The 25,267-nt window shown below is 38.4% G+C and overlaps 1 protein-coding gene across 1 annotated transcript; it reads right to left on the reverse strand.

Annotated features, from left to right (window-relative positions):
- Nucleotides 1–5,048: 5,048 nt before the first annotated feature.
- LOC139723054 (5' exonuclease Apollo-like) lies at nt 5,049–8,514 on the reverse strand. Its single transcript, XM_071634328.1, has 2 exons — nt 8,410–8,514; nt 5,049–6,745 (listed from the first exon to the last, which is right to left on the reverse strand). The coding sequence occupies exon 2, from the start codon at nt 6,741–6,743 to the stop codon at nt 5,049–5,051; it is 1,695 nt and encodes a 564-aa protein (XP_071490429.1). The 5' UTR covers nt 6,744–6,745; nt 8,410–8,514.
- Nucleotides 8,515–25,267: the final 16,753 nt, after the last annotated feature.

Below are 25,267 nucleotides of genomic sequence, written 5' to 3' on the forward strand. Positions count from 1 at the left end.
ATCACCTTAAGTGATATTTCTAGTTTGTATCTGAAGATATTTTTGGGGGCAAGTATGAAATCATCATAATGCAAACTATCCAGTCTCGAGAGATGGCTTGAGGAGTGAAAAAAAAAATGCATGCATGGGAAATCTAAATCGCACAGTTCATTTTTCAATATGGTAAAAGCTAGTGACAAAGGTAGGCATGGAGCAACGACACAAGCGCCACGGTAAAAGCAATACAAAGATAAGTTTAGTTGGCAATAAACCTGATAAACACGTTTTCTTTTATATAAATGGAATACACTGTATAGTCAAGTGCCTTAACACGTTTACTTTTGACTAAAATACTTGATGTACTGTAATGCGTGTCCAGGATAGGATACCGAATATGCCATATATTTTGTGAGTCTAAATTTTTGCGAATTGGAACTTCCGGATGATTTTGCAAGTGGTCAGATTCGCAGTTATGGAGTACAGTAGGCCTATTGAATGGAGAAATGTATGCATGCACGTCACCTTCATATTGGGGTCAGAGTCAATACTCTCGCATGTCTTTAAATTTGAAAAAAGCACCAGACTTGCGAAATTCGTAAAAATAAAAGCGTCGTTAAATATTCGGCGTATACAGTACAACATACCATGAACACCACAATGAATTGTTACATGTGTGTGTGCATGCATGAAGTGTATGTCATATATGTACATGTATGTGTATGCATTGGCATGTGAAGTACAGTATATCTCATACTCAAAACTATTTAAGTGTACCATGAGTAACATTGAATGCAATTTATTGAAAGGTATTTTTTTTGTGTGTGTGTGTTTGACTGGTTACTCAACATAACCTCCAGTCGTAAAGGGTTTTATTGCAATTTACAAGACAAGGCAGCATTCTCTAATGTATCTTTTCTATCATGATATTCAATTACACTAATGAAATCAACATTAAAATGTGGTCATAAGTCACTTAACTATGAGTACATCTACTCATCTCTCTTCTCTACTTTTTCGTTGTTTTTTTAGTGGGGGCGGTGGGTGGGGGGGGGGGCAGGATACATAAATTGTATGTATGCAGGGGGATGCGCTTTGTTCAACTTGGTGTTGTGAAGAGTTGTAAATCGCAATGCACTTGATGACTTTCAGATTATGTGAAAGTGTTTATTTTTCAGCTATTTATAATCAGAGTACAGTTGTACATGTGAAATGTATATCAAGAAATATAATCATTAAAAGTGTGTGCAAACTTGTTGTAAAAGTGTTATTATTGTGTATGACTTTGTGAGCATTTTTATCTTAATTGGTGCATTGAAACTTTGCTTCAGCCCAAGTATTATCCTCCTCTAATGATGATGCTGAACATTTGAACATTGTACAGTCTTTCAGCAAGAGCCAAATGTCAATGGTTCACATGAATGCTAAACGTGCAAATTACTGTTTTGTTTTGCCTTTTTTTTTTTTTTTTTTTGGGGGGGGGGGGGGGGGGGGTACCTTAGGCCAGTGTAGTATATGATACAAACAACATGTACATAATATAACTGTATGTACTGGCATTAAGAAAGCAACCATAAAACTCATCAAATGTCACTGCTCACCAACATACAATATTTAGACTGACATTCTTGCAATGAAGGAAGCAAACCAATGCATCTAATTTATTTTTTATTTTTTAATACGAAATTTAAAATATCTTGATTTGTGAAAAGTTTCATTACATCAGTCAAGGAATAAGGCAATCACAGTTTTTAAAATACTGGTAGAGTACATGGTGATTGTTAGGGCAATAATCATTAAGTTTTGTACATTTCATATGAGATTATGTTTACACTTCTTTGGATTGATATGATCCTCCATAGAGTCAAGATACATACAGCAAACTGTAATGCATTTTTTTCAACAAATCATTACATTGGGCCATGTATATGCAGTGTACCTGTAAATCAGAAGAAAATCAAGCTGTCATAAATTGTGTGTATAAAATAAACAGAGGTGCCATAACCTGTCCAAAATTTAACCTCAACTGAGGTGAAAACATTGGCAACCATAGTTTTCCACTGATGTTCACTGATTTATCAACACTTTTAACCTTCGATGAAAACAACTCATAGAGACGTGGTTCTGGATGTGTCTCGCACATTGATAAAATCAGGGGTGGTATTCTGAGGTCGTAATTAAGTCTGTAATTAACTTCGTGATTAAGTCATGAAATTAATAGGCCCTTAATCATGGGCAAAATCGGTATTCTGAGGACGTAATTAAGGTACCCTGTAATTAAGGTACCCTGTAATTATCTTGGGTCCCTCCCATCTAATTGTTATTCCATCCAATCAGACGCATTGTTAGAAGCCAAAATGATGATTACACGCGCAAATATGCCCTAAATGTGCGCTCCTCCACGCCCCCTGTAATTACAACCCAAGAGCTCCGTGCGCACACTCCGGTATTTGATTACAACCCCTCACCTACGCACGCGAAGATCTCAACCTCTTTGCTCACATAAAATGACAAAATTCCTCAAAGATCGGCTATATTTCTTTTTTTCTCTGAATTCTACGGATACCATGATAACAACATTCAACCGCTCCTCGGTTACCGAAGACGGCAAGCATCGTTGTGGCAGAGAAAACACGATGTATTGCGTGATATCGGAGTAGTTAATGACACTCTTTGGTATCATTAAGTTTTCCATTAACTTTCATACTTAATTACACCCTCAGAATACCGATTCGTAATTAACTCTGTGATTAAGTCCTCTCAGAGGTGCACGCGCATTAATACGTGCAAACGCGTAGGTCCTTCCCGCCAAAACGCTTGTTGCTATGGTAGTTAATATACCCCCTACTTAATCATGCTCTCAGAATACCAATTCGGTAATTAAGTGCTAATCAGACACTTAATAAGCTCTCAGAATATAGCCCCTGGTATTGTGCACCATGTGCAAAACCAGCAAACTGAGAAAAGTGCTCAAATAAACCAGGGAGGTGAAACCATCTCAGCCTTCTGACTGAACCAAACATATTAACCCAAATAAGTTATGCCAGGTTGTCAAATACAGACCTGGGCCCCATTTCTTAAAGAGTCAATGTGATAGCAAGTCTTGCTCAGATAACAATTGTGGTTGATGATAAGAATCTAGCCTGGAGTTTAATACACATACATGTATTTTCACAGAAATGATATTGGTCACATCACAAATACAGTATGCCAACTAGGAAATGTGATGCCATCGCCTTAAAATTCTCCGTTTGACTTCCACAAGATTTTTGACTAAATGTTTCATCATAAATAAAGTGAAACAATGACTTCTGCCCTTCACATCAAATGGAATGTGCAGTTGCAATAACTTAGCTAAAGTGGTTTTACAAAGGAAGAAATGAAAAAGACTAAACTATTACTCACGAATCTCAAATACGAATTTGACATATACTACATACTGCAGAATAGTGAGAAGATAACATCGTTGAATCATCTGATTTACATGGTTGTGACTGATAATGTGACTCCAAAATGTCTCGCTTTTCTCACTGTATTTTTCTTTGATTTTGCTACACTAGTTTTAAATTGAACCTGGCAGAACATTTCACTTCAATGACTGTTCTTTCTGTTGCTCTTCATGATTACATCTTGAAATTGTTTCATGAGAAAGACAAGCTGTTTAACCCGTTAATGACAAGCTCAATTGGCAATAACACACACAAGACACCTGCTGAGTATACCCTGGAATCTGGACTGGTCTTGTGCTGCATGTGACTGTGTATCTGACACATCAGTACTCAATTTACTTGAAATGTATCCTCCAAAATTCTGTGCAATTATTTGCATGCATGAGCAGAATTAACCTTTGAGTAAAAAAACAAACAAACAGATAAATTACATTGGTTATTAAACATTACAGACTCATGGAGATTTAATCAAGTCGTACAAATACCAGAGGTATTATTTTGTTTTGTTCTGTGTTTTTCTCTTTCTTTCTTTTTTAATGAGAGCACACTGCATCATAGGCACTTCATTTTTGATGTGGTAGACAATACTGTGCAGGACATTACAAAACATGTTTCTCCCACTTGGTCGTAGAACCATTCAATGGGGGATCTCATACTGTAAAAGGACAAGTTTACCTTTATACATGTGGATTGAGTGAATGCAGCAATATCAGTACAACACATCAGTAAAAGTTTCAGGAAAATGGGATGATCCCTTTAAAAGTTGTGTGAATTTTTAAAGTTTCTGTGCAGCCACTGCTGGATGAGAAGACTACTACTGTGTGTGATGTCACATGCATAGAACTATACACTAAAATGATAAAGAGAATCCAACAAAATTTCATTTTTTTTTTTTTTTAAAGTACACATGCTCTTGACTTGTCAGATGTACATGTGTATGTCAGGGGTAATATCATTCCCCCTGCCTTCTAAAAGAGTCAAGTCAAGTGCACTTTTATTATATGATAAAAGTGAAAATATGTTGAAATATTTTTTTATTTTCTTTGTATTCTTCTACACATGTGACATCACAAACTGTACCTGTCTTCTCATCCAGCAATGGTGGCACTGAAACTTCAAAAATTCATAAGTTTTTAAACATTAACTGTTCAAATTTCCTCAAACCTTCATTGATGTGCTCTACTCTTATTGCTGCATTCACTCACATGTCTATGACGGTGAACTTGTCCCTTTACAGGCATTTCCTCCTTCATTGCACTTCCCTGGCAGTGAGTTTACTTCTCCAGGACAAATGGGCAAATGAGTTAATAGCACCTCGTACCACATTTTAATTACCTGGTACCCAAAATAAATATATTGATAAACAAGAGGAGCTCATCAGTGTGTGGTTTGGACTGCTATTCTAATATTTGCATCCGTAACACTCAAAAAGGGTCAAATCCGGACATGAACATTGCAAAACAATTTCTTGCTCTGCTGGAACAATGCCCATTTAGTTCAGATTGTGCACTGGCTGCTTCCACTGCTGTAAAAAAAAATACAACAAACATACAACAACAAAAATTCCTCAGCACAGATAAATGGTTAAAACAGATTTAAGACACCAGTTTGACTGCACAGTAGCTATGTATCATTGTCGGCTGATGCTGCTGAAGTCTTTTTGTAGAATTCTTTGAAAGCCTCGTAACACTTTGATCGATAGTCTCCTCTTAGCCAAGTACTAACGCCGGCAACCCTCCTTTCTTTTGCACACAGGTTTTGATTTGCAACACTTTCTTTGTGTGGAGGGGATGTACCAAGCCTATCTGCATCATTAACGAGAGAAGCGGCGGCTTTTTCTGTGTTACTGCTTGTGTCTATACAACCATTCACTCTCAATTTTGTCCTTTTCTGACAGAGAGAAACTCCAATGTTCTTGTCACGGCATGACAGACGATGGGCTATTGCATTGAGATTGATTTCTTTTCTCCTGCGAATCTGCGGAGAATCTTTGAATGGTCCATGCCTTTCGGCTGGGGATCTATCCCTGGCCTCACAAGGAGATGAGAGCCTACTGCTTCCATCTGGCTGCTGCAATGTCTGGACATTAGTGCTGTCCTCTGTTGGAGTCAATGTCTCGGTCGGATCGTGGCTGTCTCCACCCGGCTCACTAACAATGACATCTTCCTCGTCATCTTCAAACACCACACCTTTGGCACACTTGGCAGTGACACGCCTCCTGCCTTGAAGTGAAGCTCGCTTCCTCAAAACAGGTACATCAAGGTTGGGAGCATCACAAAAACCTTTGCCGTTCATGGTGTCTTGCACACACTGGGGAATACTGAATGTATGAGCTGGAGATTGGTCAAGATAGTGGTCAAAGTTGCTCACATCATTGACACATTTTTCCCCTTTTTTGGACGTGGAAGAGTTCACAATTGGAATGATCTTCTTTGGTTTCACCTGACGAATAAACTTTTCCAGCTCAGAATAGGATGAGTGACTGGAGTAAGGGATGATGAAAACATTTGGATGATCTGTGAGGATGCTTTTACGATGGGTCCCAAAGACGGCAGATGGGATAATGACTATGGTGGGGAAGATGTCATTCCAACGCTCCACAGCAGACCATGAAATGGTGTGTTGCTGTACCACTGTGACGCGCCTCTTCTCTGTCGTAAACACAGGTTTGCATCCTATCAGATTCAGCAAGGCCATTCTCTCAGGACTCACCTGAATCTCTTCATCCAGAAATGCAGCGATGTCTTCGAGGAGGTCCTCTTTGCCTAACTGGTGCATGCCAATGACCACATCTACATATGGATGATCTCCAATAACCTGCATAATTGCAAGCCTGCAGTCAGCTTCACTTGGAAACTCAAAACTAGAATGATTGTATGTGTTATCTAGATACAATCTGTCGATTGGCCGCTGCAGTGCAAGAGGATCATTTTTGCACATGACTGGCTGGTAGCGGAAGTCCCCAGTGTACAGGAACCGTCCAAAGTATCCCTCAAACAAGAACATGGTGGCTCCTGGGCAGTGATTAGCATCGATAAGTGTCACTGTCATAGTCTCCTTTCTTTCTTCATCCAGGGGAATGATCTGCGCCTCTCCTACAGTAAGGGGTCTGATCAATTCTTTAACCACTCCACACCTAGCCACCGCTATCTTGCCAGTGAGCTCAGAGCAATAGATAGGCATTCTCCATGTGGATGTGAGGCCCTGGGTATGGTCTGAGTGGGCATGTGAAAGGAAGAAGAGCTTGCTTGACGCACATTTCCGCAGCTGCCAGAAGTCTACAGCAATTGGCGTTCCTGTGATGATTCTCCCATTCATATCTGAAATCAATGGACAAATAAACAGCGTCACACCATGCAAATGCCCTCGGTGAAATGACAAATTCAACATTCATCATACAAGATTTGCAAAGATTGCTTTGAAAGATATTTTACACACAGATTTATTCAGTCAGGCTACCCTTACAGAGAAAACACGAGACATTATTCCAGATGTTGTATCAAGCAGAAACTCTACTACAGTTTTTTCTTTGTGTTTGCTTTTGTTGTTTTGCCTCAATGACGCCACTATTTTCACAATTACATCAAAGAAAACATTTGCATGATACATGTATGTGAAAATCATTGCAATTAGTATTGCAATGCTTATAATTCCTCATGGTTTTCATTTAGATTTATTCATCTGCAGGCTTGTCTAATGAGCAACAAATGTGGCTCAAGTTTTATTCCAAGTCTGGACAAGAGAGAGACATAGTGATAAGGCCTATGTTTCTATTAATGATACTTGCATACTTTAAAAAAAAAATACAACAGATGAGGTAAGTGGTCAAGTGAGTCACTCATATAATGCAGACTTATCAAATCTTGCATCTAACATTACGGCTCAAGTCTCACTGCCTCACCCATCCATCCATTAATCATTTTCTCACACCTTCAACGCCCAGAAAGAAAAAAAAAAAGCAGCAAAATATGCTCAAAGTGAAAATGATGACTTGTTGGACCATCTTCCATAATGATCAGACCATCTAGATGAAATTTTGCCAGTAAAATTCATTGTATTTCAAGTGTGGGCAAATTCACAATTTCTAATCTAGATCTTGGTACTTGGTACTTGCTTGAGGTCCTCCTGAATACTCCTACGTCCTACTGGAGTTTTGACTGGAGGTGCCGGAGGGTGGACATTTAAACAATTATTCCATTTAATAACATCTCCTTAAATTTAGTAGAAATACTAGAATCAGTTTGTGTGATCTAAACAAGGAAAAGTAGTCATGCTCTCTCCTGTATGTAGTGTTCGACAAGTTAGCATGGATGTGTGGTCTTGGACATTTTGCTGACTAACAATAGGGGTCAGATACAGATCCAGAAGTTCCATACGGTCGATGGGGGGGGGGGGGGAACCTTCCCCCACCCTAGCCCGACCAGACGCAGTGCGATCTCCGTGCGCTACTTGTATACAGCGATAGGGCTGTGTATAGTAACCTGGCCCCAAACGTTAAACCCTGGGACGCTCCTTTGCGTTTGGGCTTGTCACAGATACCCAGGCCCCACTGCACCACGCACCCCAACCTCAGACCCTTTTTGACGAGAATAATCGCTCACACTCAGTGGAGTGGACTGGAACCCTCATCTGCTCATCAGTCCTTGCTTGCGTGGACAATTCCAATCCTCAATGAGTCATTGTTTGCTTGGGAGCCAAAAGTAAGGCAAGGGACGCAGCCCCCTCCCCCAGTCACCCCCGTCCTCTGTAATCTGTATCTCACCTGGTAACTGGACCCTACACTTAGTTTTTATTTTGTAAACGCAGGTTCATTACCACCACATGATGGACAAAATCTACCAACATCAAAATGCACGTGTGGGAATGGGCACAGACGGGTGACTTTCGTGCGTGCGGGAATATGCTCTAAGTCTAAGCCTAACAACACTGCGGCTAGCTCACCCGAATCGCCTTAGACAAATGCTAGTTTCTAAGTCAAGTTTACCTCACGACGTCACGTTTTCCGTCGAATGTCTACACCGTGTTGAGCACCCCAGTAAATGAAGTGAAGATCATGTAGGACCTACCGCCACCGGTATTCTCGTTCACACCATCGATCGTTGAACTTGCACACCACATCACACACACCACAGAACTCTTGAAGAGTTCTGTGTTGCACACTGCTAGAGCACCTGCTAAACTAAGCTGTCAGCTAGCTAGCTGTCCATAATCCATACACCCCGCGCGGTACATGAGCGAGAGATGGCAGCAGATAGGATCAAAGTCCAGAGCAAAGTCGTATGGGAACAAAGTTACTAGAAGACAACAATCAGTCCACCTTCAGCTTGGAGTCTCCTGTTTGCTAGGGAATCCAGGCGGGAGAATCTCCAGATCAGAAGGTGCTTGGGGTTGGAGTCTCTGTGAATGCAGCATTATTAATTAGTAGAACACATCAGTGAAGGTTGGGGGGAAATCGGACAATCTGTTAAAAAAAAAAAAGCCATGAATTTTTGAAGTATCTGCGCAGTCACTACTGGATGAGAAAACTACTACAGTGTATGATGTCACATGCGTAGAACAATATAAGAAAATAAAGAGAATTTCACAAAATGTATTTTTTTTTTTTACAAAAAGAGTGCTCATTTCCTCGACTTGTCAAGTGCCTTCTGAAAGAGACAAGTCAAGTGTTTTTGTATAATGCGAGAAAAGTGAAAACATGTTGAATTTTCTGTACATTTTCTTTATGTCGTTTTACACATGTGACATCGCAAGTTATACTGTAGCAGTCTTCTCATCCAGCGATGGCGGCGCTGAAACTTCAATTCCCCCCGAGGACAACCACCCCTGAGATACCGGTTATGATAAGAGGGTTAGAGTATTTTAAGATTAGGGCTATAGGGGTTATATAGGTTTAGGGTGAGTATCTTGGTTAGGTTAAGTTCAGGATTATGATTATACAGGTGGGGGAAGGAGAAAGGTTTTGCAGGTAACGTTGTCCAGGGGGTAATTGTCCTAGAACCGATCTAAGGATTATAATGGTCCCTCATCATGCCTGGACGACGCACTCGAAGATTTTGGAGTGATCCCTGACGTCACTCCAAAATGAGTGAAAATGAACATTTTCACTCAAAATTCACTCCAATTTCACTCGAAATTCACTCTTTTTTGTATTCACTCTTTTAAGAGTGAATATTTTCACTCGATTTTTTTTTAGAGAGTGCACTATAGCCTATACCTCGTTGCTCTGACATCATGTATATCAGAAGCAATCTGACAAAGTTGAAACTATAACTTTAATCTATTCTGCGTACGTGTCAATTCTTTAGCAAGTCCCTTCCCCACATCCAGTAATCCTTATACGTACGATGGCTGGAGAGAGTGATGAGCGAGATAATACCTATGTTTATAAACTTTTCAATAAAGACCCATCACATTATAGAGTGTATTACTATTTCATTTTAACGATTGCTATAAATAGCTTATAATATAAACATGCTTGCTGATGCATGGAGACCTTGACTTTATTTTATGAAAAGTAAGCAAACTATTAAAAAGGAAAGGACAGTAGTACGATAGCCGCCTTCCCAGCTTCCGCCGGGTCACATTATTTACTTAAAAAATCCATTTGTAAAATACTCTTCCGTAGGAAAAAGCTTATCTTCCAATATTGTACTATTATTTGAAAAAGTAACGTGGCAGGCGAAAGAGACTATTATTTCAATCAAGCAATATATCCCACGCAGAAGTTTCCACCATGATTGGCAACGTTATTACCTCTATATAGTATATTTTGCTCTAGGCCTATTGCCGACACTTCATTCTTGCCTCTGCCATTTTGCCTCTTCGCGTTTGCTCTACCCTCATCACTTCCGACAAGGTTCATCTATAAGGCATTTTTAGTACTTCACATTTTTACCCTTGACGCTGACAACTACTACCATTACCCTGAACATTTATTTTTTAAGCCAGTGAAATGATTCTTTTTTTCTCCCCCTGACACTTCTACCCTTGACATGTCTATACCTGGCACCGAATTGTAGTACGTCATTCATGATTAACTTATACAAGATAATCATGTTGAGCCGAACTTGTCATGTATGCCTCCTCTGAATCTATGAACTTTGTGACTAAATTTTCTTTCATTTTCTCGCAAATGCTGTGGTGTTAGCTTAGTCATGTGCAAACTAACAGTACGACTGTGTCCATTGTTTTCAGAAGGATATCTTGCCGCTGTATGATCTTATGATCCGAAAAGATGTTTATTTTTGATTTATTTTTTTTTTCCAACGAAGGTTCTTGCGTTATAATTGTCATTGTTGGGAACCTCTGTGCCCTCGGGTTGATTTTGATAAAAAAGAGTCAAGTCAAGAATAAAGAACAGTGAAGGAAGAAATCTTAAGAACGTTATAGAATTTTTAAAGCTGAAATCCAGTCCAAATGTAAGTTAGTCTGATAAGAAATAGTGAAATATTACGGGTTCAACGGTATATGATTATGATCGGAATCGGATGAAAAATAAGGAACATATAACATTTTGAAGTTTCTCTTTTTTGGGGGAAATAGTTCTTGTGCAGTCAATATGAATATGCAAATGACAAAGTGAGCATGTCATTCACTCACAACTTAGAAAAAACCAAGAAAAAACTTCATTTTCAGACTCCTATGACAGAAACATTGAATTTTCGTCATTTTTTCTTTGTTTCAAAATGTCATAACTTCCTGAAGGAGTCTGAAAATGAAGTTTTATTTTTCATCCGATTTCAGTCAAATTTTTACCGTTAAACTCGTAAGATTTTCCTCTTTTTTTATTGGTTTTACTTACATTTCTATGGGGAATATTTTTCTCTTACTTCTGAAATGTGTTTACTTTTGGGGTGGACTTCTTTTTTATTCGATTCTGGAATTGGAACTATTCAGCAATAATATGACCATTATGAATTACAGCTGGTATTGAAATCACCGTATTCATTTGGTGAAGTTGAGCATGATTTTATCTTTAATTTGTATAATCCATAGTAGTCTCGTGCAGTTAAAAAGAATAACACAGCCCATGTACTTTTCTCATATATAAAGAGCAATATGAGTCTTTTTGTTCTTTAAAAAAAAAGAAGCCAAAAAAAGAATAAAGATTAAATTCTTTATTGTCTGATGAAGCACAGAATTCGCCTTCCACTTATCACTCTTATTTCCACTTAAGAAATAAACATTGTACAAATAAATAATGCCGGTTGCCGGTCGCCACACATAAACCAGTGATACATGAATGTATATCTATAACCAAGGGCCTATAAATTACGTCTATACAGAATATACTGTAGTACAGAACTTCATTACATTTGAATCTAATAGATTCCTACGTATATTTCATTTCTAATATTCCATGTCATCGAGTTGTAAACTTCATCCGCCCATTTCTCCTCCAGATAATGAGAGAAGTAGATGAAAGGAAGAAGATGTAAAAGTAAGAAATAAGTTTTAAAAAAGGTAAGCAGTGATGGGGGTGGGGTGGGGAGAATATCGAGAAGCGTCTAACCATTAATTTTGTCTACATTTAGCAATTTACAGTTGTCTGATAACTGATGATCCAAGCCACATATTCATCGTAAATACTAAGCAACATTGATAAGAAACATTATAAATACATCAATCTCCAACTCAAGCACCCCCCCCCCCCCCGCCCCCCCCCCCCCCACACACACACCCACAACACTCTAAAGGCATCAGCGGTCCCTGCATGGTTAGAACAAAAATCTGTATTACCCTTAGCCGAATGTCAGAAGAACTTTGTGTCTTGAAAAAAGTTTGATCCGAAGTAAATGGTTATAATGTGTCATTCACAGATTCATCTTCTTTGTTCAATTGCTTTTACAAGTCATCAATTTGATTTTGATACACAGGAAACCATTGTAAACACCTATCGTTATGTATATAGCGCAGTATTGTCTTCAGCCGAATGATTTTTTCCCCTCCCGCCCTGGCCCATTTGGGGTGTTTCTGTAAATGAAGGTCGTTGCAGAGTTTAATGTAGTCAATTTTCTTACTCTTCTATATTTGAGCGAAAGTGAAATTGGCAGAATATGAATGCGAAATGAAACAGTGGAAATATTCACAACAAAATAATACACATTTTCGCAGACTCAATTTGACGTCACTACAAGCCAAATATACAGGCCAATCAGATGCTAATGATAAGCGCACGCTATTACATCAGTGCGCACCAATCAGCATTCACGGAGCTGAAGCCGTAGTGCGGGTCACGAACTCTGACCTTTAGACCGACCGTATCTCACAGAATTTCCCTCAATATTTCTTGTGGAAGGCTCGTTTATCACCATTTTCTTTGCAGGTATGATAATACGTTATATCCTTGCCTTCGTCAGAAATTTTCACAGAATTTAGGTGAGTAGAAAGCAATTTAAATGTGATACATTCATGTACCATATGTGTTGTGTGTGGGAGCTATCCATAAGAGCTGTATGGATATTGTACGTGCGATGGTGAATACACGCCTTGCCTTTCCAAAGCTCGACTGCATGCTTGCTTTGTAGAGCGCGGAGCAGCGCCCGAAACCCGTCGCGTATAAACCGTACCGTGTGTGCTTCATTGCCGCGATCTCTCCATCGTATATTGGCGATGCATTTTTGTCGTGTACTAGTACAATCATCCTGAGCTTTGTCCTACCTCCCTTTATGATTAAACGGGCTAGTACTCCCCTGGTATGGAAAATTAATCACTGTATTTACTCCCCAACAAAATGTATTCTCCAAGCAGAGCTCCAGAGCTAGTATATCGAGGTGAACATCGATTCTTGTAATGTTGTTCCTGTTTAACTTTGACCTTTGTGCACCTCGGATTCGGCTCTCCTTTCTGTAGCATCGCGCTGCTATACTGTACACGCCACTGCACATCACAGTGCATCGGTATCGCGACTGGCTCGAATTTGTCTTTGTTCATCGGTAGCCTCCCGTTCGTTCCTGCCAGCAGGCAGGCGGAAAACTTGATATTATTTCCCCAACTTGGATATATTCGTTGTTCTGTTCAACAACTGTCAGCCTGATGGAATAGACGTGTATCAGACCCATTCAGACTAGCTATCTGCACAACAAAAACCTGAGAATGCAACACTACAGCCAATCACCACCACCACTGCACCAGCATCTATCTCACTAGGCAATACCCTGCACTAGATACTAGTCATTGTCCCTCGGCTCACTTCCACTTGGGTGTTGGTGGCCCCAGCGCCTTCCCCCAGTCACATAAATGTTCCCCATAAATATAAGGTAAATTTACATAAGTTATGACCCATCAATAGTAGGGTTGGGGGTACCATGTATCGTCACCCTAAGGATCTGTAGCTTGTTTATTCTAAAAATATAACACAAATCCGCCTAATTCTTATCTCAAATATGCCATAAATACTGCAGTTTTGAATGTCGTGACCGTCTCGTTGATTATGAATCTCCGTTTTAAAATAGCGCAATTTTAGTGCGTGCGTTCCGTTTTCTTCGCGCAGCTAAAAAGGGAACCTTGCGATCGGCACCCCCTCCCCTCCATAGGTATACACGTGAATTTCACAGCATAGGTATAAATACACGTGAATTTCACAGGCCATAGGTAATACACATGAATTTCACAGCCATGCGTCGTTACTGAGCGGATGTGTAATTTTTAGCTTGGTTTGTTTGAGTTTGATTTTCGTTTCTTCATTTTTATTGTTTTTATAGCTAATGACACTTAATCCCGCACGTACCTTTTCGTTCTATACGCAAACAGCCATGATACGCAGGGTGCCGATGGGAAGGTGCCCTGCCGATAGTTGGTGCCCCAACCATACTATGTCCACTGTAAGCTGTACTACTCAATAATGAAAACTTTTTTTTTTCAGGAAGCTAGTTTATCATAGATCTATAGGACAGTATTTTAGGGGGTGTACTAACCTTTTATTATTATTAATTAAGCCACCATACATTTTATTGTACAATCTTGCAAACTTTCTTCCAGTGCAGTATGGTAGGTGCAGGTGTCCAACACATCAACGCAACACTATGCACTAGGCCCTACATTGAAACCGACACCCCTCTATTTATAGCATTGCACAAAAGGAACATTCACACATGAGACTACGCGCAGTGGTTTTGCATTCTTCACTGTGGATTTGAAGATGTCCAATTTATATTACTAAAAAACCTGATAATGAACAAGATCAAGAGCAAAACAATGATAGGCCCTACTGTAGATTATAAATGCACACTGGAAAAGCACTATGTGCATTTCACACGTATTGCTAATAAAGGGTAGGGGTGTCGGTTTCAAAATTACGACTCAACTGAGTGCGTCAAAATAACAACCTGCTCGTTCGAAGCAGGTATCTTGGAGCGTGTGTACATCGCAAATCGCATTTTTAATGTGCGCTTGTGAATTCAGAGTATTTTCTTGACATGTGAGTAAAATTTCAGGCAAATTGTGCGATATATTTCAAGTTTCTATTGATAGAAAAACAATAGGGATGTAGATGTATTGGACACCCAACCATACCATACCCATAACACCTGTGACCAAGTAAAAAATAACGAAGAAAGCTCTTCATGTTTATTGCGGAAAACTTTAAAGTTTTAAACAATGAAACTGAATTATAAAAAACAATAGGGGTGTTCATGTATGGGACACCCAACCATACCATACCCATAACACCTGTGACCAAGTAAAAAATAACGAAGAAAGCTCTTCATGTTTATTGCGGAAAACTTTAAAGTTTTAAACAATGAAACTGAATTACTTTTTATACCCAATTCATAGTTTGGAAAAAAAAAGAGAAAATGTTCCTTAAATTGTATCCACCACTGAGGGAAAAAAAAAGTACTTTGCTTTGTAGAGTAGGCCTACCATGTTGCTATTCATGTATTTTTCTTGTATGATTTAATGGGGGGGGGGATGAAAATCTTAATAATTGGTGTAAATCCAAAAGCAAGAGAATCAGACATGGTCTTCATAGGATACAAATATATAATCATTGTGAAGGATTTTACTTGTTTGATATGTTTTTAATGAAAATGCAGTGCTACTTTACATTTGAGTGGACTTTGAAATAGACTGGAAAAAAAAGCAAACAAAGCTGTCTTGGGACACTTGCAACATGAAATCAGACATAGTTCATTGCAGAATTTTTTTTTTTTTTTGTGGGATTGTGATATCTGTTGCAAATCTGTGCAAATAAGAAGAGATGATAGCATTGGTATCATTGTCTCACATCACAATTCTCCTCTTGCCCTTCAGTCCAATTTCACTTCATTTCCTTTTTTGAAATGAAAGGGCTGAAAGGGATTTTTGGTACCTTTATGCTCTTAATCTTGTGCTACAATAATGACATCATATATTATTGTACAGACCCTCTGTTTATGGAGAGCTGCAAATGGAATAGCAAGTAAAAGGAACAACTCAAATACTTTTGAATGGATTGTATGGTTTTCATCAAATCTTTACTGAATGATTTCACAGGTTTCTCTGCATTAACTTAACCCTGAAGGTGTTTTGGGTTGCCCCCACCCCTCTCTTTCCTGAGTTGTCTGTTCACATTCTTAATCTCAAGTATTTGGGTAATGTTTATCAAGATTGGATGTAATTTTTTTTTAAGTGTATTGTACAGAGGCATGATAACTCAAGGGAGTCAAATGTACAACTGTATCTCAAATAAGATTGCACTATCCAAGGCTTTACACAGAATCTGGCAGTGCTTGTTGCAAAAGTGGTGACTGAGTGTTTTAGTATATATATCACTGATAAGACTTTAAAGGACAAGTTCACCTTCATAAACATAAGGATTGAGAAAATGCAGCAATATTAGTAGAACACATCAGTGAAAGTTTGAGGAAAATTGGACAATCGATGCAAAAGTTATGAATTTTTAAAATTTTTGTGTTGGAACTGCTGGACGAGGAGACTACTACAGCTTGTGATGTCATATGAGTACAACAGTATAAAGAAAATGTAAAGAAAATTCAACATATTTTCATTTTTTTCGCATAATAAAAGAGCATTTGACTTGCCTCTTTCTAAAGGTAGGGGGAATAATATTACCCATGACATATGTCAGTAACGAGTCAAGGGAATGTGTACTTTTTTCAAAAGATGAAATTTTGTGAAATTCTCTTTTTATTTTCCTTATATTGTTGTACGCATGTGACATCGTGCACTGCAGTAGTCTTCTCATCCAGCGGTTACTGCACAAAAACTTCAAAAATTCATAACTTTTGAACGGATTGACCGTTTTCCCTCAAACTTTCAATGATGTGTTCTACTAATATTGCTACATTTTCTCAATCCTTATGTTTATGAGGGTGAACTTGTCCTTTAAACTGTTTCAAAGGTCATGAGTTAGAGGTCAAATTTACGTTTAGTTTCCTCAAAGCTGTTCTGTATTATTACTGTGCAAGCACTTGACATTAGCAACACCCATGATGTATTATCTATATGAACAAGTCTAGATTGCAAGGTTTTTAGCCCTGATGCAACAGATGACATGTTCCAAGGGCTAGAGTTAACCTACAATATATCATGCTGATAAACATCTTACTTTGAGTCTGAATACAGACAGGAATTCAGTCCTACTTGCCATCAGCACTATTAGATTTGGGTGAAACCAAAAAGATCAGGCATCAAAGTTCAAATCTTTTAAAAATATGTTAACTCAACTGGCATTGTCCTCTTGCCCTCTGCACCTTTAAATTGTCTGTTTCAACTAGGCTTGTACCTTTACCCTTATAATTCTACATGTAGGTGCTACAACTTGCATAGTACATTGTGGATTTCAAATTTCAGTTCTGCTGAAAATGAAGTAAAGTGTTTTTTTTTTTGGGGGGGGGGGTAGGGGAGGAGGGGACATTCAGCCCCTGATGTGTCATATTTCAGCTTTAAATACAACAATGTATAAGGTGTATAATCTTTTGAATGACTGAAGTCATTCATACTACATGTTTCAAAAAGTGTCAGTAATTACTAATATCTAACCTAAGTATGTGGGTAGCAATTTCCTGTAGTACAAATAGGGCTTGAAATTGCCAGTAATGGAGACCTGTGCCCACACTAGTGGACAATGTGCACTTGAAACTCACTGTTGTGATTCTTTGATTGCCTTTGTGAAAAAACAGAATTTCAAGTTTGCACTGTTGTTCCTGCCTTACATCAGGGGGCCACAGACTTATATTTATGTCTGTTTATGTTAGACATCTACAACTTACTTGTGGGCAAGTGAAATAAATGGATTCTTGCCTGCTGAAAGTAATGAGCTTTGGTGTATACCCAAGTGCCCATGTGGGCACAAGTAAAATGTTTTTTTTTTTTGTAGTGTCCTGTTTACATGCCAGCAGTTCAAAATTTCTCATTCCAAAACACAAGGACAAATTTTGATGTATCATATACCCAAGCAATCAACTCTCTATGCCATACAAAAGCAGCAGGCTTGCTAAAATGTATTTGACATGATTATGAGCTGTGCTCATTGAATTTGACACTTGAATTTTGCACAGTAACTAGGATATAGTGATGTAATATTTCATGTCTTATAGTACATTGTACATAAAAAATAAACAAAACACTGTAACTTGACCATGTAGAAAAGTGTGTTAAGGTTAAGAAAGCTCCAGTCTGTATGTTAAGCATACATTGTACATAGTTCAATTTACATCAAGTGTATAAAGTTATTACAAGTATGTACAAGATTATTTTGTGAGAAATAACCTGGAAGCCTATGAAGGATGCCATGCATATTATGAAAATGATTTGTGCAGTTTGAACTGATTTTTTTGTTAAATTTAAACTTTATACATTATAAATTCATGTAATTTACAGGTTTATCTGCAGAGCACCAAGCAGGAGCTTGGAAGAATTATCTTGTAAAGTTCAAGGTTTATTTCACCTAGCAATGCCTACATGTAATGTGATTCATTTTATTTTTGTTAAAAATTGCAGTGCGATTATCAAAAGCAGAAGAATTTACTGCTTCTTGAAAACTACATGACTCTGAATACCCACTCTGTACATCACTGAAAATTTAGATTTACAGTAATGCTCAAATTGCTTGTATTTTGTATGATGACATCATAGGAAAAACTGTTGTGCTAAAAGATAAATAAAAAAATAAAAATAAAAGTAAAGTTTGATTTGGAACCACAATTATACACTGTCATACATATTCATCAATATTTAATTTTTTCCAGAGACACTTTAGAGAAAATTTAGATTTACAGTAATGCTCAAATTGCTTGTATATTGTATGATGACATCATAGGAAAAACTGTTGTGCTAAAAGATAAATAAAAAAATGAAAATAAAAGTAAAGTTTGATTTGGAACCACAATTATACACTGTCATACATATTCATCAATATTTGATTTTTTCCAGAGACACTGAAGAACTTAACAATGAGTTGTACAGTAGTGAGCGCTGCTCCAAGATAATTTTTTGAAAACTCAAAAGATGTTTTTATGTGTACATATTATCTGTGTCATAATCTTCGATACAGTGTTGATTTATCCACAGATTATTTGCATTTTTGTTGACACTTTTCCTTTTCAACCTCTGAAGGACTTGCTATAAAATGTGCATCTGCAGTGCATCGTGTTATCTTCAGTACTGTCCACTACTCCACTTGTCTATTTCATAGATACAGTGTACCGTTATCATATCCAGGCCCCAAGAAGATTTTTATTGTGCAAGTGCATGTGGCGCACATCTTGAGGTTTGATTAATTTCACAGCATGAGCTTGTAATGATTTCAGTCGTGCAGTTTTTATACAGAGCTACACTGTACACGTGTTAAATCAGCTTTGGAAAATTTAAGGGAATCAAATTTTAGACTGTTATAACTACCCAGTTAATGTCACCATGTCTACTGGCATTTTATGTCTTCAGGGTGTCTGAAAATAACTGATGCAATCCCACATTTATGACATCAACTTTGTCATATTTATCATGTTTGGCCATGATAAAGCACAAATTCTCGTTGACTTCTTTTGTGCATGTCTTGTAAGATGCCTGTTTTCATAATTTTGATGCATGAACCAGAAAAAGTGTAGAGTTCATGTAATTATCCCTGTTTGCAACAGGATGCCCTTTTGCGGCAGGGGCAGTTTTATTCATCAAGAAAACAGTTTGAAAGAGCATCAAGTGTGCTTAGTCCCACTTTAGAATGAAATCAGGAGTTACTGGCAAGTGTTATGGGAAGTGAGGGTACTCTCGCACCTGATTGGGCCTTTTCATATATGAATAAAACGGTCCCTGCCTACGAAATGATCATCCCGCTAACGAAATGATCATTTCGTTGACAAAATGACTGATTTCGTAACAAAATAGGCCATGCGACACTTGGCGCCCATACAAACTACACTGTACGGTCTTTGTCCATGGTTTAAACCATGGACAAAGATTGTACCACTTTCGAGAATTCAGGCCATAATGTAAGATTTGGTAGTCGTAGAAAGAATAAGTTACTATGTCTGATCAAACTGGCTGAAGGGAATCCACATTGTGACTAAGGGCCACTGACAAGGTTTAAAAATAGACTTGGTGTGGTAAAGGTCAGAGTTTATTAGTCTTTATAACACATCTACAGTGCTGATTATCTAGAGGATTAGAGTAACCCCAAAAGGCCAAAGTTGGGTAAGGCAGAGGCACACAGTTCTTTGCTGCATATACAGCCTGTACATGTAGTGGGATCATATTTGACTACGGTACGTCATAATATTTCCACTGTATATTGGACATGAGAGTGATAAAGTGAAGGAAGACAATTTAGATAAAATGTATTGCTGAAAACCAGCAATATTGGTCAATTCCCATACAACTTACCTTATTTGGGAATTTGGTCATCTTGGGTGTTGCAAATGGAAAATGTACAATGTACATTGTAGTGTCAGGAGTGTACTGTAATGTAGATTTGTTACCCTACATGACAACTTGATTACAGTACATGCATGCCAACTGTATGGGGGTATAACTTGTACACATGTGGGATACAAGATGTGAGTAAAATGCTTTTTAAATGGCATATTGTGATCATAGAAGTAGCAGGGAAGTGAAAGGACTTGTCTGTAGGGGTTTAAAGTTCACTTTTTTTCCAGACCCATGTCTGTTGAAATAACTGTTATAGAAGTATCTGGCTCTGTGCACTAGTCTGCAGCAGGGATGACATCTGACATTTGGAAAGGTCAGCTCTCGGCTTCCTGATGCCAGTCATGTGTGGTGCGCACTGTTCCGCCTGTCTGCTAGCCATTATGCATACATGTACACAGTGCACTCCCAATATCAGTGGTTTGTGCCAATCTGTGACGTATTGCTGTAGGGAAGTGCAAAGTACTGCCTAACATTTATACTCGGTCGTTAAGGTGAAAGTATTTCCCTGAATGCCTGTTCTTAATGCAATACAGTTGGGCGTGATGTTCCAAGATGATATATTTTAAGTCTTAGAATATTTTCCATGGACAAGAGTATTGCTGTAGTCATTGTGAGCTACAATTGGTTGCGTTTGGAGTAAGAACTCTTTTAAACATTGATGAACAATGCAATATCTGATCATACAGTATATATGCTGTTTATGGTATATCATCAGCCATACCAGGACAGTCGGGAGTGATAGGGTTAGCGTAAAGATTAGGGTAAGGGTTAGAACTTGGGTTAGGGTCAGGATTAGGATTAATGTTAGGGTCAGGGGAAGGGTATGGGATGATTGTCCAGGGGGTAATTGTCCTGGAACCATCATCAGCACCACTTGTAGATGATGACGATGACGATGACGATGACGAGAGCATAACAGTGTATTCTGTGGGTGAATATCACTAAATCTTCTACTGTCACACAATTATCTTCTACCAATTGAATACTGGTCTTTGACTGATCACTTAGGAAATTTATGTTTTGTTCATTTTATGTACCTGTTTACATCACCCTTACACCTTCAACATCTTTAAATTCTGTATGATATACCCATGGATGTGATATTTGTGTCACAGATTTCTTATAGGGTCAAGCCATGTGGTACAACATATTTCATGTGTATTGGCAAAGAAGGCTGACAGTAATGTGCATGTTGGAACAGAATGACTTGAAGACATGGAGGCTACATAACATTCCATAGTGCAGAGTCTGTTATTCTCACACTACCAGCAGATATGTACAGTATACAATGCTCTGTTGTTCTTGCTGTATGTTCTCATATCCCAGCATACATTAATGACTATGCCAGAGGGATTTCACATTTGAAGCAGGACACATGTTTCATACATTTAACATGTTCAGCCTGGCTATTGTCATGTCCTCGGGGTCCTATCACTTCCAACCAGAAATATTGTCAACCCAAATGATGAACCATATGCCCTCGTAAAGGGGAGAGTGCCAGGAGGGTACATGGGTAGTCATCAGAGCGGGCAGCCTTTTCAAAAGTGGGGGGGGGGGGGGGGGGCACTTCTGGGTTTCATGAGCTAACAAGAAAAAAGAAAAGTTCCTCAGCCCATCTCTCCCCTTCCACTCTTCAGCTGACAGACCAAAAAAAAAAAAAAAAGGTCTTCAGCGCAAAACATAACCTCACACTTCTCTATCTATTCATTTTTAATGCCACTTACGTATTTCAGGGCTGAAAAAAGGGGGGGGGGGGGGGGGAGCCCAAGGCAAAGCGATGACACCTTATGTATTTCTTTGTATGATGCACAAAAAGTTGGGGGGGGGGGGCAAGCCCCCCCCTCCCCTCCCCCCACCTCACCCCCCCCCCCGTCATGTTTGATATCCCAACAGCTGCTTTACAAGAATCCCAAACATGTGTAATTGTAAATATGTGATGCACATGGAGTACATCTGTGTACATTTAGAATGAAGTAGTGAGTCTTTTTATTTGTAAGAGATATTTTGTTGTTTCTTAAGAGTACAACATGTATTATCTCTTTGATATGAAGTATTACAGTGTACACAGTTGTAGAAGTGCATCCATCATGGATCCCTGCTAAAGCAGTACCTAAAACTATTCCACTATTCATTGACTGGCCACCTAACCCCCCCCCCCCCCCCCCCCATTAAATAATAATGATAAAAAAAAATCATAGTAGAAACAATGAAGAGAAGTGGGAAGAATGCTGTGGAACTTTGAATAGGTCCACTAGTATTCTTGCTACATTGTACATCGTATCATTCAACTGAATATTTAACAGGTGTTACAACTCATCCATTTCCACTCTCTGAGGTAAGATACATTGTAGATTGCTATATTCAATTTTATACTGCCTCAGGTACACATCGTGTACATGTGCTGTAGCTGCAATGTATGCTTTTAATTTATATTAAAATGTTTCACAATCTCATGTAAACAACATATTCACTTTCAACGTGGATGGAATTTCACTCACACTAATTACCCAGACTTGATGGCGGTCTCTTGCTAGCCTCCAAACGTTCTATCTTTTTTTATAGAAGTCAGTTATTGTCACAAACAACATAAGTTGATCAGATAAATTTGTTTTCTCCATAGTGGTAATAAAGTAATGATTTTTGAATGTACTGTATTTCTATCTTGTTTTATGATATGCTACGTAATTACTATCTAGAGCAGCCTTCCTGCTGTTATTTTCTCTTGTGGGTGTTACTTTTTTTTTCTAAGGGGAGAAATTGGAAAATTAGTATAAAATTATATGTTTAATGACCATTAAAGATATGAAATCATTACTGTAAACAGTTTCTTCTATTTAGAGTAGATGGCAAATTGTGGTCATAAGTGCTGAAAGCCTTATTTCCTGGTTGTTGTTTTTTCAGTCATATGCCCTGAATTTAGGAAAAAATGCAAAAGAAAAAGAAAATTAAAAAATAAAAGATACTTGAGTATACAAGTGTATGTGATGATGATTGAGGGCATTTTTCTTTGTTGAGTCTAAGGCTTAGTGTTTTATTTTTTTTTCTTTGCTTGAAGTTTGGAAATGGATCTGCAATGCTTGTAGCTTATAGGACCTACAGTTTACAAAATTTTGTATTAAATTAGCCTCTTGTAGGCCTTGTGACTTCAGTCTATTGTCAGCACTGTAAGCCTTACAACCATACGTTGTATGAGACGAATGGCAGGGCAAGGGGGAGTAGCCAAGCAAGTGCCATCTCCCATGTGACCTTTGTGAACTTGGTTTGCATGTTAACCATGGGGATTTTATTCACAATTTCTTTGCTGAAATAATAGTGGCCAGTCTGCAAGATGGTCATTCTGATGATGTCATCAGGCTACAGTCAGTATGAGTAGCTGATGTGATTGAAGGTGATACATTCTGTTACAGCTGTAGCTCAGACATGACACATCCACGCAGTCTTTAGACTGGACACGAGGAACGATAAAACGTAATAGATGCGGAGGCCATCCCCTAGTTGGATTGATCTATAATATATATCATAATGATATTTAAGGGTACCACAGTAACATACAATGACATATCATACATGATATCAAATGGTCTACATAAAAACTGGTTGGTGGTTGGTACAGTTGTATAATGCAGTCATGTGACTAATGCAGCGAAAATCAAAATTGCTAAATCAAGACATCACATTAGGGTTCAAGTTATGTTTGGGTAATGTGGATCTCCTCGCCCCCCGGTTTTGCTTGTTCCAGTCTCTGCAATGCACACACTTTTGTCAGTTACAGAGGAGGATGTTATTTGGTCACTCTTATTTTGTTTGTTTGTTTGTTTTTTTATTCCTTCCCCATCTCGGAACTTCGCCCTTGAACAAAATCTGATTCGTATCTAGTAACTTTATTCTGCCTTTTTTTAAACAATTACTCTACATTGTTCAGTGATTGTGTTATTACCTCCGCCAAGGGAGGAGGTTATGTTTTCGTTACCGTTGGTTTGTTCGTTGGTTTGTTCGTTCGTTTGTTTGTTTGTTCGTTTGTCTGTGCGCAAAATAACTCAAAAAGTAGACAACGGATTGGGATGAAACTTGCAGGAAAGGTTGAGAATGACACGAGTAACAAACGATTAACTTTTGGTAGTGATCCAAGAATTTTGGGGGAATTTATGAAGGATTTTTGATATTTTGGCAGGGAGGGTCAGTGAACTTGGGAGTTCAGGCTGCGCGTATTTGAGGTTTGCATGCGCGCACTAAAGTGCGTGCTCTAGTTTCTGCTGGGGTGAGGCGCGCTGTGCAGCTGAGGGTTTATGCCGTAACAAAGGCTTTTATATTGGGAAATTGGCGACTTTCAGCACAGCATGGGTGGAAATATCTCTACGGAAGAACAAGATCAGTGGTGAAAATGATTTGCATGCTTGGCGGAGGTCTGCGCTCTCATAGTGCTTTTCTAGTAGTTTTGATCATGTAAATTGTTGTAAATAGTGTGATTTTGTCTAATCTTTCAATAAAACATAAATACAAAAAAAAAATGACATCACATTAGGTACGTGCAGGAATATAACACTATTCAAAATTTGACTGCCTGTCGACTGGGCTAGAATTAAATGATGTGTATTGATGCAAACCATATATTTTATGGGAAATATTGCCTTGTCTATCAGTGTAATATACCACTTGACAGTCCCTTAGGAGTTTCCCTGGAGACAATGTTTTCTTTCAGTGCTGAGCATTGGGGGAGGGGGGGGGGGGGTTGTACAGGTGTAAGTGTTAAATTTCTCTGAAAGGCAAGATCTGTACAATATTATCAATACCTAAGGTGACATGTAGTTCTCGGTAAATTTTCAATTCAAAGGTCCCTTTAAGAAAAATAAAGAAACTTCTGTTCCCCCTAAGTACAGGCCTCATAAAATAATGGAAAAGTCTTTTACAGTCCGTTAATTCAGACTTGTATTGATGTATTGTAAAGCATTTTATACAGTATAGTACAAGTAGAATAG

The sequence above is a fragment of the Diadema antillarum genome, unplaced genomic scaffold, assembly GCF_040938485.1.
Source record: "Diadema antillarum isolate AM-2024a unplaced genomic scaffold, OU_Dant_1.0 scf00000180, whole genome shotgun sequence".
Taxonomy (NCBI): domain Eukaryota; kingdom Metazoa; phylum Echinodermata; class Echinoidea; order Diadematoida; family Diadematidae; genus Diadema; species Diadema antillarum.

What these genes read in the sequence shown, in the direction of transcription:
- LOC139723054 (XM_071634328.1), bottom strand. Translation starts at nt 6,743, where the DNA reads ATGAATGGGAGAATCATCACAGGAACGCCAATTGCTGTAGACTTCTGG.